Here is a 15,411-nt window from a genome sequence, read left to right on the forward strand (position 1 = left end):
ATTACCACTATCTCCCTACCCCCACAAGCACTACTATGAAGCTATTGATTTAAACTCTGTCGATCGGTTTCCATTTTCTGATTTTGGGCAGGCCAATTAAGAAAGTGAGTAATTGTGATTACACTGCTTCAGGATCAATTACATTTGATGCAAGACAAAGTACTCTTTTTGGAACACACACACAAAATTTTTGATCTAGCATGCTGTTGTGCTTAACAAAATCTAAAATAAATAACTTATATCTTTACAAGAGCAAAAAATACAAATGTGAATGCTTTTAATAGCCAAGGACATTTTCTATGTGAAATATATGAATTATTTTCCTAATATTAGTTTAAAAGAAATTTAGAAAAATATTATTCACATACACACCTTGGCAAAAGATACAAATCAAATACTACCTGCATATATATCCATCCCTAAAGGAACTTAGTTAATTGTGAAAGACAAAATGCAAATCCTGTTCAATAGACTATAAAGGAAGTCTTTGTAATAAAAGCTGGAAAAAAAAAAACTAATTACACAGGAATCAAAAGGTTCTTTACATAAATTGATATGAAAAAGGAATCTTTTTTAGTTCTTAATTTTGATCTAACTTGGTACATGAGCTTTGTCATTGGGTTCACATTGTCCAAACCATTAAAATAAATATACCTTGGTGTTAGAGGCAAATCTATTTAGAGTGATGTTAGCCTGTTGTTCAGTAATATTGATCTGTGTTGTTTGTCTAATAGAAAAATAATAAACAATTACTAGGCAATGTTGGGAAAAGTAATCAGTTTTTATATATCACTAATGTAGCAGACCTCCCAAAACATAAAGGTGATGATCTGCATAAAATCAATGTGTTATGCTACATTGCTTATATTTATCATTGCAGGTTCTCGGCAATAAAAGGTATAACATTAGGCCAGAATTACTGGTAAACTGAAAAGGTATATGAAAATGAAAAGTTCACTATGTTTAATCTATAAATTTATTTTCAAATGTCTATTTCTAAAACTCAAAGACTTTTAAATTACAACAAACTCTGTTGTAAGCTGGCTAAAATTTGATAAAATGTCTAAATTCTTTTTAGAATAAAAACAAAGAAACTTCAACTCAAAATAGCCAATTGTGCCTTATATCAGAAAGAGAAAAGAGTTCAAAGATAATTCTCAATGACTCATGAATGTAGCTTTGTACTAATTTGCTAATAGCCTCTGAATTTCATGAGAAATGTGTAAAGCATTATAGAAAAACATTAACAACAAAATCCAATTCTAAAAAAGTTCTTTTGAATAACATTCAGCTATGAAACCTTTCCCAACTGCATAAATGTTCTCTTTTGACTTTTATCAAAGCAGTTTGTAAACTGATGTAAAAAGAGAAAAAAATGTGTGGGTTTTAGGTATTGATGGAATAAATAATATTCCACTTAAGAATCTCAAGATAACACATATGTATATCTCAAAAGATATCTTCTCTGGGCTATTTAATAATACTATTAATGTCTTTAATTTCTCCTGGATTTTCCTCATGAATTTTCTCATAAATTTTCTAAAACTGGAGTGATAACTTAAAAATTACTAGTAAAATTACTTTTTTCTTTAACCAACAAACTATGAATTTCAATCACATATGGCAGATTGTAATGGCTAGGTGTTAATGAATACTAAAAATATACATATTGCACACAATTTGTACAACTATTTCATGGCAGTCTAAACATTATCAAAGCAAAAACACTTGTTTAAATGTTTTGTCTTTCACACACACACACAAGCTGTTGAAAGCTTAGTTTTTGATCTGCTATCCTTTACAGGTAATATAAAAAATAGAAGAACAATTGAACTTACCACAACTGGAAACTGGCAGTCTGAGTAGAATCACAAAAGTCAATACCCATTGAAACTGTAATGGATCCCTCAGGCTCAAGAGAGTCTAGGAAATAGGATAATTTAGACATGAAAACACACAGGATGCGAAAAAGAGGCAAACTAAACACCGAAAATTTAGGTAATATTTGTAGCTTGGCTGAAACAGTGAAATTTAATGATGGCTTAAAAATTTCAAACTACGAATATTAAAGCAAATTATAAAGTAATCTAACTATTCTGCTTCAAGTTTTTCTTTTATTTAATTCTGCACATATACCAATGAACACATTATACCCATTTGTTTCAGAAATACATATCTTCCTGAGAAATTTCATGTTTTACAATATTATCTCTAGAGGTACTGAAAATGAGAAGGAAATAAATGTGTTCCTGTTTTGCATACCTATAATGGACTTTGGGAGTTCATAAGAGGTTATGTACTTAAAACTATGGCACATTTATTCTAGATATAAAAAGCAAATTTTAAACAATGTTCCAAATTTTCAATAAAAAAAAATTCTAAATTTAAAAATGTAAATTAAAGTTGGAAGAAGAAATTAAGATGTACTCAGAAATTAATTAAGAGATCTCACATTGAAATCAAATGGTAAGTCTAATTGTATTAACTAATCACTCAAAGAAAATTTAATGGCAGATTAGATTATCTTGATAAAACAAAAAATAAAATGGTATTTTATAAATTTGGAATTTCTGAAGCTTTATCTATCAACTAACCAAGTATAGGAAATAACTATACCAACATACAATACAGTATTTTTTTTTTCAGTTAACAATGACAAAACTTAAGGCAAACAAGAACAAAATTTTGTTCTGCTTATGATTTGAAAGTTTGGCTATACGTTAGAAAAACTGAGGTAATCTTAAATATATATGTATATATTTGTTCATATATAGAAACTGTCCATTTCTGATTTCTACTTGGCTCAAAGTATTCTGTATAATTGCAGCTATACCATAGTATCACTTTATGTTTAGCTTTATGTATTCTTTACACATTGTATCAGATGTAGTTATATTTTAGCAAGCACACTTCTAATTCAGTAGACTGTGACTATCTTAGGGCTTGTTGGTAAGTATGATTTGCCATTTAATGCTAACCCTGACAGAGATGATGGTACAGTGGGATAAAATAATAATTCAATAAGCTTCATATATTAAGTATTATGTCTATATTTCATAGGCTTAACGAGAAGTAGGCATTATAAGACAGCATTTGTTCAATGCTTATTTTAAAATGCTACTTGATAGGCCAAGGAAGTATGTTAAAAAAAAAAAAAAAGTAATCATTAAAATGTAATTTGCTCAGTGGTATGTATGTTGGTTTGCTGATTCTAGTTTGAATTTGTTTATAAACTAAACATTTACTAGGATACCACTCAAATACCAGAAGACTTGCTCCCTAAATCTCTAGCAAATAGGCTTTATTGTAGGATAAATAACCGTAACGACATATACATTTTTTTCATTTCTCATAAAGCTATGTGCTGTCAACAGTTCAGAGCTTTGTCAGTCACACACTACTCAAGGCTATTCTTTAGTGAATTCTTAATGCCTTCTTCGGTGCCATAACTAAATTGAGGTTTGGTCTTGTTTTTAACTGACACATTAATAGCAAATTCTGTCATTTCCAAAACATGATGGCATTCATGATTTAGATCTCCCTTCATCATGTATCTTTGTATTTCACTTGACAAAGTGACAACTCTCAAGAAGCCTTGCTGATAGCACTCTTTGAAACTATTTGATACTGTCATTGGTCTTAAGATAATTAACTGTGAGCTTAGTGCCATGCTAATTCTGGGGGACAGTCCATGATCAATGGCATGTTTTATTATATGGATGCTTCAACAGCAAAATGGTCAGCATAAAATTATTCATATAGGAAGGCAGAAAACCACATTGCCATGTATGTACCTATGCAACAATCCTCATGTTCTTCACATGTACCCCAAAACCTAAAACGCAATACAATATATTTTTAAAAAAGAAAAAAATTATTCATATAATGGATTTTTATAATATTTGGAGCCTACTAAACTGGGAAAGCTTATCCAATTAGGTGTCTATTTGGACACCATTTCTAGATTTACTCCTATATATTTATGATGGCTATGTAGAAATGGCTGAAAAACAGTGGGTCTGTTAACACCACACCGTTAATACCAACACACGAAATCACATAGGATGCCATTTGCTTTGATGTAACAGTCATACCGTAACTGGTAAAATCTTAGCTGAACTCAAATTTGTCAATCACTAACATAAAACCACTGAATATAGTACAGGGAGCTTAAGGACATTCTGCGTGCCTTAAAAAAAAAAAAAACCCTCTTATATACTTGGTCTCTTTGGAGAAAATGGAATATTATTCTTAATATTCTTGCAAGGAATCCAGTTTCATGCCAAACGCAGGGTCAAATCCAGAAAAAAAATGAATGCTCTTTACAGATAAAACCAGATTGGTGGCAAATAAAAAAACTGCAGACTCCTTAATGTGTATACATGCTTAATAAATAAAACAAGTATCTTACTTCTCTTTTTTTACAAAAACATTAAAATATAGTATTTGTTTTCTGTTGCATTCTTAAGATATTTCTGAAGGACTAATTTAGACATATTATATTCTGTAACCCTACAATCTATTGATAATAGTATCATCTAGGTGGTGACATACTGCAGAGGAAAGGACTCTATATCTTGAAGGCATTGAATAAATGCCAACAAAATGAATGAAACATGTCATAAAAATTTGTCTAAGAATGAAAAAGAAAAGCGTACAACTAGTACTGAGGCAATGGTATACATTCATATTTTATTTGTGTTAAGGTCATACTGTGAAATTTTTTATATTTATTTCTTCTATTCTACATAGGCCAACAAAAGGTCAACTCATCAACTCATTATGCCAGCTCAAAGAAAAATTAATACTGTTCTACTGTCTTAACCTTTGAATAACATTTTCAACCTTCAGACAATTCATATATCAGCTGCTTGACACTTTCTAAACTAATTTTTTTTTTTAAACTAGGTAAAAAAGGTTGAATTACAAGCGATAAAAAGAACACAACAATTCCTTGGCAATATATTAACTTCATACACTATATAATAAAAATTAGGATACTTTGTATTCTTTAAATAGTATCTTAAATACCAAAATATTTTTGGAAGTTAAGTGGATTTTGAAGTCAGCTTACTTTAACTCCACTTTCTTTACTTTGGTTGCTTATAAAACTTTACCAGACTTTATCAAAAATTTTATTCCTTTGTGTAAAAATACAACACACACACAAAATGGCTTTCTTTATCCAAAGATTCATGAAAACCAGAGAAGAAAATTCAGCAATGCCAAAAAGCTCAGATGAAGAAAAATGGAAGTTATGTGAAACAATGAGTAAACAAGGCACAATTACCTACTTTTGCTTTATCCTGGTCAAAAGGCATTGTTTATCTTAAGTATTATAAAAAGGAGCTGCCTGGAGCATGCTGGTTATAACATTTGGAGGATACAGTGACATAAACCTTTTATTACTTTTAATTGAGGTTTTGCCTAAAGCTTCTCTCAACTAAACCTTAGGGTTATCTCCACTACAAAAACCAAAAAGAATAGACATTCTAGGCCGGGCGTGGTGGCTCAAGCCTGTAATCCTAGCACTTTGGGAGGCCGAGGCGGGTGGATCACGAGGTCAAGAGATCGAGACCATCCTGGTCAACATGGTGAAACTCCGTCTCTACTAAAAATACAAAAAATTAGCTGGGTGTGGTGGCACGTGCCTGTAATCCCAGCTACTCGGGAGGCTGAGGCAGGAGAATTGCCTGAACCCAGGAGGCAGAGGTTGCAGTGAGCTGAGATCGCGCCATTGCACTCCAGCCTGGGTAACAAGAGTGAAACTCCGTCTCAAAAAAAAAAAAAAAAAAAAAAAAAATAGACATTCTAAATATTAACTATTTCAAATTCAAAGTAAGACACACAATTGTTATATTTAATTTTTAAAGGGTATATTTTTAGTAAAACACTTAAAAACTCAAAAGGAATGAAACACGGCCACTGACACTTTGTGGGGAAGACAACAGGATGCAGAGGTCACAGAGGCACCCCGGAAAGCACGAGCCAAAGCTGAGGGCAGCCGCCGCTCAGCACCTGCTCACTGGTTGCTACATGTGGATAAAGGGCTGGTACTGCCATACCTTATGTTCTGCTCCAAGAAAAGTGAGATTTCTCAGTTTTTAAAATATAAAAGCATCTTGATTTTTAAATGGTGGCAACAGATTGAAAACATTCAAAAATAGGATGTGGATAAAAAACAGTGATATCCTCTGGGCTACTGTTTATTCTGTATATGCAGAGGAAGATAAGCTGACTAGTCTACATCAGGGGTGTCCAATCTTTTGGCTTCCCCGGGCCACACTGGAAGAAGAATTGTCTTGGGCCACACATAAAATACGCTAACCCTAACAACAGCTGATGAGCTAAAGAAAAATATAATCGCAAATAAAATCTCATCATGTTTTAAGAAACTTTATGAATTTGTGTTGGGCTGCATTCAAAGCTGTCCTGAGCCGAAGGTTGGACAAGCTTGGTCAACATTCTCTCAGTCTTCACTCCCTTCACTTTTCAATTTATGGGAATGTGAAGGGAAACAGGAAAGGATCCTGAGATACGAGAAGTATTGTATTTAGAAATGCAGACCAATTTTCTTGCTTTTAATACACAATAAACCGCTTAAAATTATGCAGGGAATGAAGCTGACCAGGAAGAGAGATGGGGGAGGGTGATGCAGGTAGGTAAAATATGATGGCAATGTTGAGTCTGCAGACCTAGCCTTCCATCATCATTGGTATTACCATTACTGGGACCTGATTCACTAAGAGCAAAGAAATGTATTTATCTTATATGATAAATTCAGTTTAAAAAGGAAAAGCAAATATAAACTGAATATGCTAATTGTCAATACAACAATATTCTGCTTTACTATTTTACTAAAAAGTACTCTATTTTACTTTTAAAATGAACATATTTAGCTATCAAATATAGTTAAGGTTTTAAATGAGAATTAATATTTACCTATTGGATTAAAAACATGCATTTTCATGCCTATAGGAAGTTTTTTTTCCCCTATGTGGATATTTTCTATCTTTCGATCAGTAGTGTTATTCAGTGTTATTTGTATAGAGACCATCTTATCACCAAAAATGCAAGGCTGTCTTGGAAAGAAATAATGGGCACCTAGTCCTTTTCCACTCATTCGATGAAGCAGCACATGAGTTTTTGTTGGTACAAATACAGGCGTACTGACCTATTACACATGGGAAAGAGAAAAAAAAGATGAGTTAGTGAATATAGTTATTCTTTTAGAAAATATGCAAACATTTATGACATTTAATTCTTGGTTTCCCTAAAGTATTATATGAACTGTAATAACAAACATTAGTAGGATATCACATACATAGATATTAGTCAGAAATGATACAAACAAGTAAATGCCCTCAAAACTCTATTAAATTTTTGTGTAAGCTGCAAGCATATATTAAAATTTTTTAACAATATAAGCCTAATAAGAAGAGCATAATCTCAGTAATACAAACATACTCATTTTGGGGGGGGGATTTATAAACTTAGTTTTTTCCCCTAGATCCTTTATATTTGGCCATCTTGCTAACATTTTTACTGGTTTTAACAGTTTGTCAATTGATTTTCTTGAGTGTTTTTAGCCAACTACCAAAATGAACATCTTGGTGCTTCATTTCAATCCTGACTCCTTGAATTGTTTTTTTGTTTTTATTTTCCTTTGCTGTAAACTGAAGACCATGACCCCCAGGATAAGGTGGCTTCTTCCTTTGCTTTGATGATTGAAAAGATCTCTACTTTGAGATGAAATTAACTATTCATTTATATTTTCTTCCAGACCTTTGATGATTTCAAATTTTAATTCATGTGGAATTGATTTTGGTATACTGACTCCATATTTGTTTTTCTCCAGATATTGAACCAATTATCCCTGTATGAACTAATGAATAGTCTTTCTTCAATGATTGCAAATGCAAAATTCTAATTATTTATGTAGTAAAAGACATTTCTGGGCCTTGATTGTCCTGTTAAACCAGTACCACATTGTTTTATTTTTTATAGACCTACAATATAATCCAATTATTTGGTAAAACAAATCTTTCCTTGTTTCCCCCTCCCAATATTTTCTTGGCTAATCATCTGTTCACCCTTCTATTGAACATTAGACTCTTAATTAAATTCTTCCTTCAATGTCATTTTGACTGGAATCACAGGCAGCATATTAAATAATGAAACACTGTCCATTCTAAAACCATGTGATAGCTTTCTTTCCATTCAAAGTATCAGTATTGCATATTAGGCTGGACCTGACACAGGCAAGCATTAAAAAAAAATCAATTTGTAATTAAACAGGCTTGATCAAGATTTTTTCCTAACAAGTGTGCTCTCCCAAATAGATTATCTATTATGAGAGTACATATCAACCTATTAAACATTTTCACTATGCCATGCACACCTGATGACATTACAAACTTAGCTATTAAAGTAATGATTTAAAGTTCAACAAAAATCCAAGAGTTAAATATCATGTACAAAATTATACATCATGCCTTCTAAATATCATTAAAACATATTATTATTTCTTCAAAGGCTCAACATATAAGTGTGGGCAATTTAAAATAATCATCATCTCTAATCCCAGCATTTCGGGAGGCTGAGGTAGGAAGATCACTTGAGCCCAAGAGTTTAAGAATCAGCCTGGGCAACATGGCGAGATCCTGTCTATACAAAAAATGCAAAAAATTAGCTGGGTGAGGTGGCATGCGCCTGTAGTCTCAGCTATTCAGGAGGCTGAGGTGGTAGGATTGCCTGAGCTCGGGAAGTTGAGGCTGCAGTGAGCCATATTTAGGCCACTATACTCCAGCGGGTGACAGAGTAAGACCCTGTCTCAAAAAAAAAAAAAAAAAAACAATCAATAAAAATAAATAAATAAAAGTAAAATATAAAATAATCATAAAAATTTATGGGAGAGTTTATTTGTAAAATATAATTAACAATTAGCTAAATTTAAAATTTTGGTTATATAAAATAATAAGGCTACTGGCCTATTCGTTCTATTTAAGCCTTCTGATGATGATAACAATCTAGTATTTTAAGTTTTCAAAGTACTTTTACTTCTAAGGTTAGGTTCTTTTCCTTGAATAAAAATTATTTTCAAAACTCTTCTGTTTGAATGCTTGCTCTAAATCCTATCATCATTATGAATTCTCAGTGTTGATTAGCATCTAAACAAGCAGGGACATAAAGTGTATGCACATGTGTGCATACAGGTATACACACACACACACACACACACACACAAACACACCTGTATACATATATATATACACACCCGTATGCATATATATATATATTTTATAAAATGGCATCTTTATTTTGCATACTTGAATTTCAAACAAAATAAACAAAAAACTACAACACACAACATCCAATCCTGTAGTCAAACTGGGGAGGGAATGGGGCTTGAGGCCCTTATTTCCTGCCTTACACATAAGGAGAGAAAAAACACTGGAATCAGCAAAGGGAGCCAGGTGGGGCAGGGACACTCAAGGCTGCGCTGGGAGCCATGAGGACACTATACAAGGGCACAAGGTTTCCAAGTATAAACTCCTAATCTACTTCTTCCCTGTGCGACCTAGCCTCACTGCCCTCTAGGACCGGGGGGATCTCACCAGGAACAGCAGCACCGGGTTCCTCTGCTGTCACTGCATCTTCATCGATACCTGAACCTAGCTTGGTCCTGTGGTAGATGTGGTTGGAATGGCTGTAGGGATCCTCAAGGGAGAATCCAGAAGACAGCAGCGTAGTTTCAAACAGCAGCACCAGCAGGTTCTTGGCAGCCTTGTCGTTTCTGCCTGCCTCAGGCTTCTGCTGCAGATCTCCACAGTGCATTGGATGGTCAAGGTTGATCTCCTGGTGCTTTTTGGCCATCATGTGGCCCAACACAGAATTGTCCCAAAGTGCCTGGGTTTTCGTGATCTGGTCCATGTTGGCTGTCCAGCTGTAGTTGCTGCTCACCATGCAGCATGATGAAGACACAAGACTATTGAAGACTGATACGTTCTCAACCTTCTTATCCAAGATTTCTTTCACAAGCTTGCAGAGGTTCTCAAACTTCGTTTTGCTTTCCACTATTTTCTTCTTCTCATCCTTATCCTCAGGCAGCTTCAGACTCTCCTTGGTAACCAAGACCAGGCTTTTCTCATCAAACTCCTTGAGTTTGTACTGCTGCTACACACAGTACCCAACAGTGGGCTTGGTTGTATATACTAATTCAGAGCCCCACTTCCGCACTTGCTCCACAAATACAGAGCCAGCCATCTGCTATTTGCTCTCACCAGTGATGCTACAGATGGGCTTCTGTGTCTCCTTCATCAGGAGACATATTTTGACGGAGATGTCATCCCATCTCCAGACTGGAGAATGTGACAGTGCAGCAGCTCGGACAGGCATCGCTGGTTAGTAGAGTCTTTGTGGACTCCAAGCTTTAGATTTTAATTTTTTTAATTTTTAAATTTTATTTATCTATCTATTTTTTTATAGACAGGGGTTTCACTCTGTCATCAAGGCTGGAGTGCAGCGATGCAATCATAGCTCACTGCAGCCGGGAACTCGTGGGCTCAAGCAATCCTCTTCCCTCAGCCTTTTAGGTAGCTTGGATCACAGGTGTGTGCCACCATGCTGGGTTAATTTTTTTAATTTTTTGTAGTGATCGTGTCTTGCTTTGCAGCCTAGGCTGGTATGGAACTCTTGGCTTCCAGCAATCCTCCTGCCTTGGCCTCCCAAAGTGCTGAGATTATAGGAGTGAGACACCACACCTGGCCCAAGCTTTAGATTTTTAGACAATACCTCGTCGAATTTCTTACAATTCTCCTTGTCTTCTGCCAGCTCAGAGAACAGTTCAAGGCACTTCTTAACAATGTTTCTATGAATGACTGTTAAGATTCTGCTCTGTTGGAGCATTTCTCAAGAGATGTTCAGTGGCAGATCCTGAGTCAACTACACCAAGGATAAAAGTTGAGATACTCCAGTATCATCACAGCTGTCCATGATGAACACATGATGAACACGGAGTTTGTTGTTCTTTTTTCTTCTCATTCTTTCTCAAAGAAGTCAAGAGCCCAACAAGGGATGACTAGCAATACCCTGAATTCCAACCGACCTTCTACAGAGAAGTGATTGACTGCCAAGTGGTCTTCCTTGGTGAAGTCACTGGTGAAGTTCTTGTAAATTTTCCATACTCCTCCTGGGTGAATGTCATCGGAGTGTCTGATTCAAATGTTCTTGGTCTTGTTTAATTCTTCCCAATCAATGATTTATCCTTGATTTTCTTTGTTTTCTTTTTCTTATCCTTACTATCGTCATCTTCATCTGAACTCACATCTTCTGCAGTCTTGGGCTTCTCTTCATCATCTCTATTTCCTTTTTGTTTTGTTTTGAGATGGCGTTAACACTTGTCGCCCAGGCTGGAGTGCAGTGGTGTGATCTGAGCTCACTGCAACCTCTGCCTCCTGGGTTCAAGTGATCCTCCCATTTCAACCCCCCAAGTACCTGGGACCTAAGGTGCGCACCACCATGCTAGCTCATTTTTTTGTATTTTTTGTAGAGTCAGGGTTTCACCACATTGGCCAGGCTGGTCTCAAACTCCTGAGTTCAAGTGATCTGCCCACCTCAGCCTCCCAAAGTGCTGGGATTACAGGTGTGAGCCATTGTGCCTGGCCTTTCTTTCTCTTCTTTCTCACCTTTCTCTTTCTTTGCCCATCATCACTGATTTTCTTTCTCTCTCCTTCTCCAAAGAGAGAGTAATGGGATAGCCTATGAACTGTAAGTGCTCTTCACTACTTTGACCTGTCTCTCTTTTTAAGTACTCTGTCTGGTCTTCTTCAAGGTGGAGAGTCACTTTGGTACCTCTGCCAGTGGGTTCTCCAGGGTCAGCACATACAGTGAAGGAACCCCCAGCAGAGTCTCCCAGGCATACTCTTCATCACTGTTGTGCTTTGTGATCACAATTACTTTCCCCGCCACAAGGCAGGCAGAAAAAAAGGCAGCACCAAATTGGTCAATCATGGTGATGTCTGCACCAGCCTGAAGAGCCTCCATAAATGCCTTAGTACCAGGGAATATACCCTGACTTTGGTAGACATAGGCATTGACACGACCAAGGCTGATCTCATAATTTGGGAACAATTGCCATGGGTGGGGGATAATGTCAATTTTCAGCTCTTTACCATTGTCCAACTTGGAAGGGTTTGTCAGGCTCTTACAGCAAATTTGTCCAAGGCATCAGAAACATTAGATCAACTCCTGAAGGAAAATCTCCTTGTTAGAATAGAAGGTATTAATGATGAGAGACATGAGTTGGGCAATATATGCCTGAAAGGCAAGTTTCCACCTCCTCCTCTCCATGTTCACTTTCTCAGCCATCTTTAAAAACAGAAAAAGGCTACAAGCACTAGAAGGCAAGGTGGGCTGGGACTGTCCGACACGCACACAGCACCAAGGCTGTCCTGGGGTGACGCAGGAGCTATATATTTTATATTCATAGATTTATACTCAGGGAAAATCTCCTTTCCCCCCCACAAATTCCCATGCTACTGAGGCTCTGATAATCAACCGTAAACATAAGCTTTTATCTGGCTAATTATATTTTTCAGGGTTACATGTTTATTTCCTTAATTAAATGATAAGCACATTGGAGACAGTGACCAGGTCTTACTTTTTTGCTACATTCTTTCTGAAACATATTTGTCATCAAATCATTAAATAGATGTTGATGTAGCCAGCTTTATCTCTGTGGAAATTCATAAAAGGTTGGCCCACATATAATATGAAGGAAAGAAAGCCAAAACTGTAATGTAAAAGGGAAGACTATTTGATAGTTGGAGAAAGGCCAGGGTAGAGAAGTATGAGCAGAGCAGAACAGAAAGAAAGGTCTGGTTCACAAGCAGCCAGGAATTAGTCTGTAGATATACAAGGTGGTTAGAAGTATGCCTTTAGTCATTTACGAGCCCTCAAACCTTGGCAGACTCACTGATCTTTCTCTCAGTCTAATCCTGGAACGCATGGTCTAAACATTTATTTTGTATTTTCAACTTTGTCTCAAAATTCTACAGCTTTATTGTAATTGTCAACAAATATGTTAAGGGATGAATAAAGGAAGAAAAACTGTATAATTCTCTCCATTCATTCTTTCCACATTCAACCAAGTTCAAGGTAAGAAGCATTCTCTGATGAATTCACCATCTAAAAAGGTCCTCCCTTACACTCTCCAAAGGTTATCTATGATAATTCCCAGAGGTCTATGCACTCTTCCACAAAAAACAGGATCATAAATGAAACTTTGTGGTAATAATAGATACTTGTTTAACTACAGAAAGAAACTAAATGAAAATGTAGTCAGGCGTGGTGGCTCATGCCTGTAATCCCAGCACTTTGGGAGGCCAAATGGGTGGATCACTTAAAGTCAGGAGTCTGAGAACAACCTCGCCAACATTGTGAAACCCCAACTCTACTAAAAACACAAAAATTGGCCGGGCGCGGTGGCTCACACCTGTAATCCCAGCACTTTGGGAGGCCGAGGCAGGTGGATCACGAGGTCAAGAGATCGAGATCATCCTGGCCGTGGTGAAACCCCGTCTCTACTAAAAATACAAAAATTAGCCAGGCGTGGTGGCACACACCTGTGGTCCCAGCTACTCAGGAGGCTGAGGCAGAAGAATCGCTTGAACCCAGGAGGTAGAGGTTGTAGTGAGCCGAGACTGCGCCACTGCACTCCAGCCTGGCAACAGAGCAAGAATCCGTCTCAAAAAAAAAAAAAAAAAAAAAAAAACACAAAAATTAGCTGGGTGTAGTGACATGCACCTGTAATTTCAGATATTCAGGAAGCTGAGGTGGGAGGATTGCTTGAACCCAGGAAGCAGAGGTTGCAGTGAGCCGAGTTTGTGCCACTCTCCTCAAGCCTGGGTGATGAAGCAAGGCCCCGTTTCACACAAAAGAAAAAGAAAAAGAAAATGTTCAATTACTTTTTAACCCTTGTTTCCTAAGTTTATACAAGTCATATCAAGCCAGCCTTTTTCTCAACCAGTGAGAAAAAAAAAAATAAAGCAAATTTCAATAAAAGGAAAGATGAAAGACAGAGAGACTAGCTGGTAACTTTGATCTGGACAAGACACATTCCCGCCCTTGCTGAAGTTGTTTTCTCTGAACTCTAGCTGTAATTTCCTACTTATTTCTTTACTGCTTAACCTAGTTCAAACTGGGATTCCATCATCTATCTCCCCCACCCTACTACTGGTTGAGATTAGTCAGATTTCAGGACACTAATTGGAGGGGGAAATAAGCTTGTAATGGGAGAATGTCCCCTTGCCCCTTCCTCTAAAGCGCTGGTAGATAAGGAAGCAGGAGATCAGAGACTCAGGTATGGCTTTTGATTAGACTGAACCATATGTATCTGCCATATCTGTAGGTCAAAAACAGTCATGTTATCAATTCCATGTGGTTCAACAAATAGTTTGTTTTGGATCAAGGCTACTTAATCCTACTTTTAATAGAAAAGAATTTTGAGTCCTTGATGTGGGCCATCCTAACTCACTGGAGTTCTGTATTGTGGTTAGAAAGCAAGGCCCACACTAATAACAAAGTACTACTTTGCCTTTCTTTGTCCTCTGACCCTATGTTTCCCTTGGGCATCTTGGGGAGAAAAGTGGTTTTGTGCAAGAATTAGGTATTTCACAGCTCTCTGTCCAATAAGAACACCATTATTTCAAACACAAAGTAACTACTAATCATTACTCATTACTCACCATTAATTTATTAATTCATTCTTTCATGTAACTAACATTTATTCAATGAGTTGTACCAGCCCTGTGCTAAGGAGTATGATACACAGACAGAGATGAAGTACCCTAGTCCTCAAGAAGTTTATTGTTTAGCCGGGGAAAACAAAGTAAATCAACTAGTGTGACAAATGCCATGACAGAAGCAGGCTCAGTGGACCATAAGAACACAAAAGTCATAGCTGATACCTGAGGGAGTAATTGGGGACGAAATCAAGTTATTGAAATGAATTAATCTGGCTATTTTTTACTACTGCCACTGTTACCAGCCTGGTCTGAGCCACCATCATCTCTCATCCGGATTATTCCAACAGCCTCCTAATTGGTTTCCTTGCTCCTACCCCTGGATCCTAATGAACACAGAATGAATTGCTATGTTAGTCTATCCTGAACATAATAGCCAGAATGTATCAGTTAGTTACATCGTGCACTGGGGTGATGAACTAATTTGTACACTAAACTCCACGACATGAGTTTACCTATATAAAAACCTGCACATGTACCCTTGAACCTAAAATAAAAGTTAACAGGAAAAAAAGATATCACGTCATCCCTCTGCTCAAAACCTGCCAATGGTCAGGATCCTTGTTCCACTTCCTTGATCTCATTTCCTATTACTCTTGAACTGATT

The 15,411-nt window shown here is 36.4% G+C and overlaps 1 protein-coding gene and 1 pseudogene across 1 annotated transcript in view; both read right to left on the minus strand.

Moving 5' to 3' along the window:
- The window catches only part of AP3B1 (adaptor related protein complex 3 subunit beta 1), a 285,248-nt gene that overhangs the window by 35,979 nt on the left and 233,858 nt on the right, over positions 1-15,411 (minus strand). The window contains exons 23-24 of the mRNA XM_012462113.2: positions 6,943-7,174; positions 1,839-1,923 (exon numbers count right to left, since the gene is read on the minus strand). Of these exons, the coding sequence (XP_012317536.2) occupies positions 1,839-1,923; positions 6,943-7,174 (317 nt within the window). The remainder of the gene's footprint in view (positions 1-1,838; positions 1,924-6,942; positions 7,175-15,411) is intronic.
- LOC110568774 (heat shock protein HSP 90-beta-like) overlaps positions 9,321-15,411 on the minus strand; it is a 25,964-nt pseudogene continuing 19,873 nt past the window's right edge.

The sequence above is a fragment of the Aotus nancymaae genome, unplaced genomic scaffold, assembly GCF_030222135.1.
Source record: "Aotus nancymaae isolate 86718 unplaced genomic scaffold, 86718_ANA_hifiasm-v0.15.2.pri h1tg000014l, whole genome shotgun sequence".
Lineage (NCBI taxonomy): Eukaryota > Metazoa > Chordata > Mammalia > Primates > Aotidae > Aotus > Aotus nancymaae.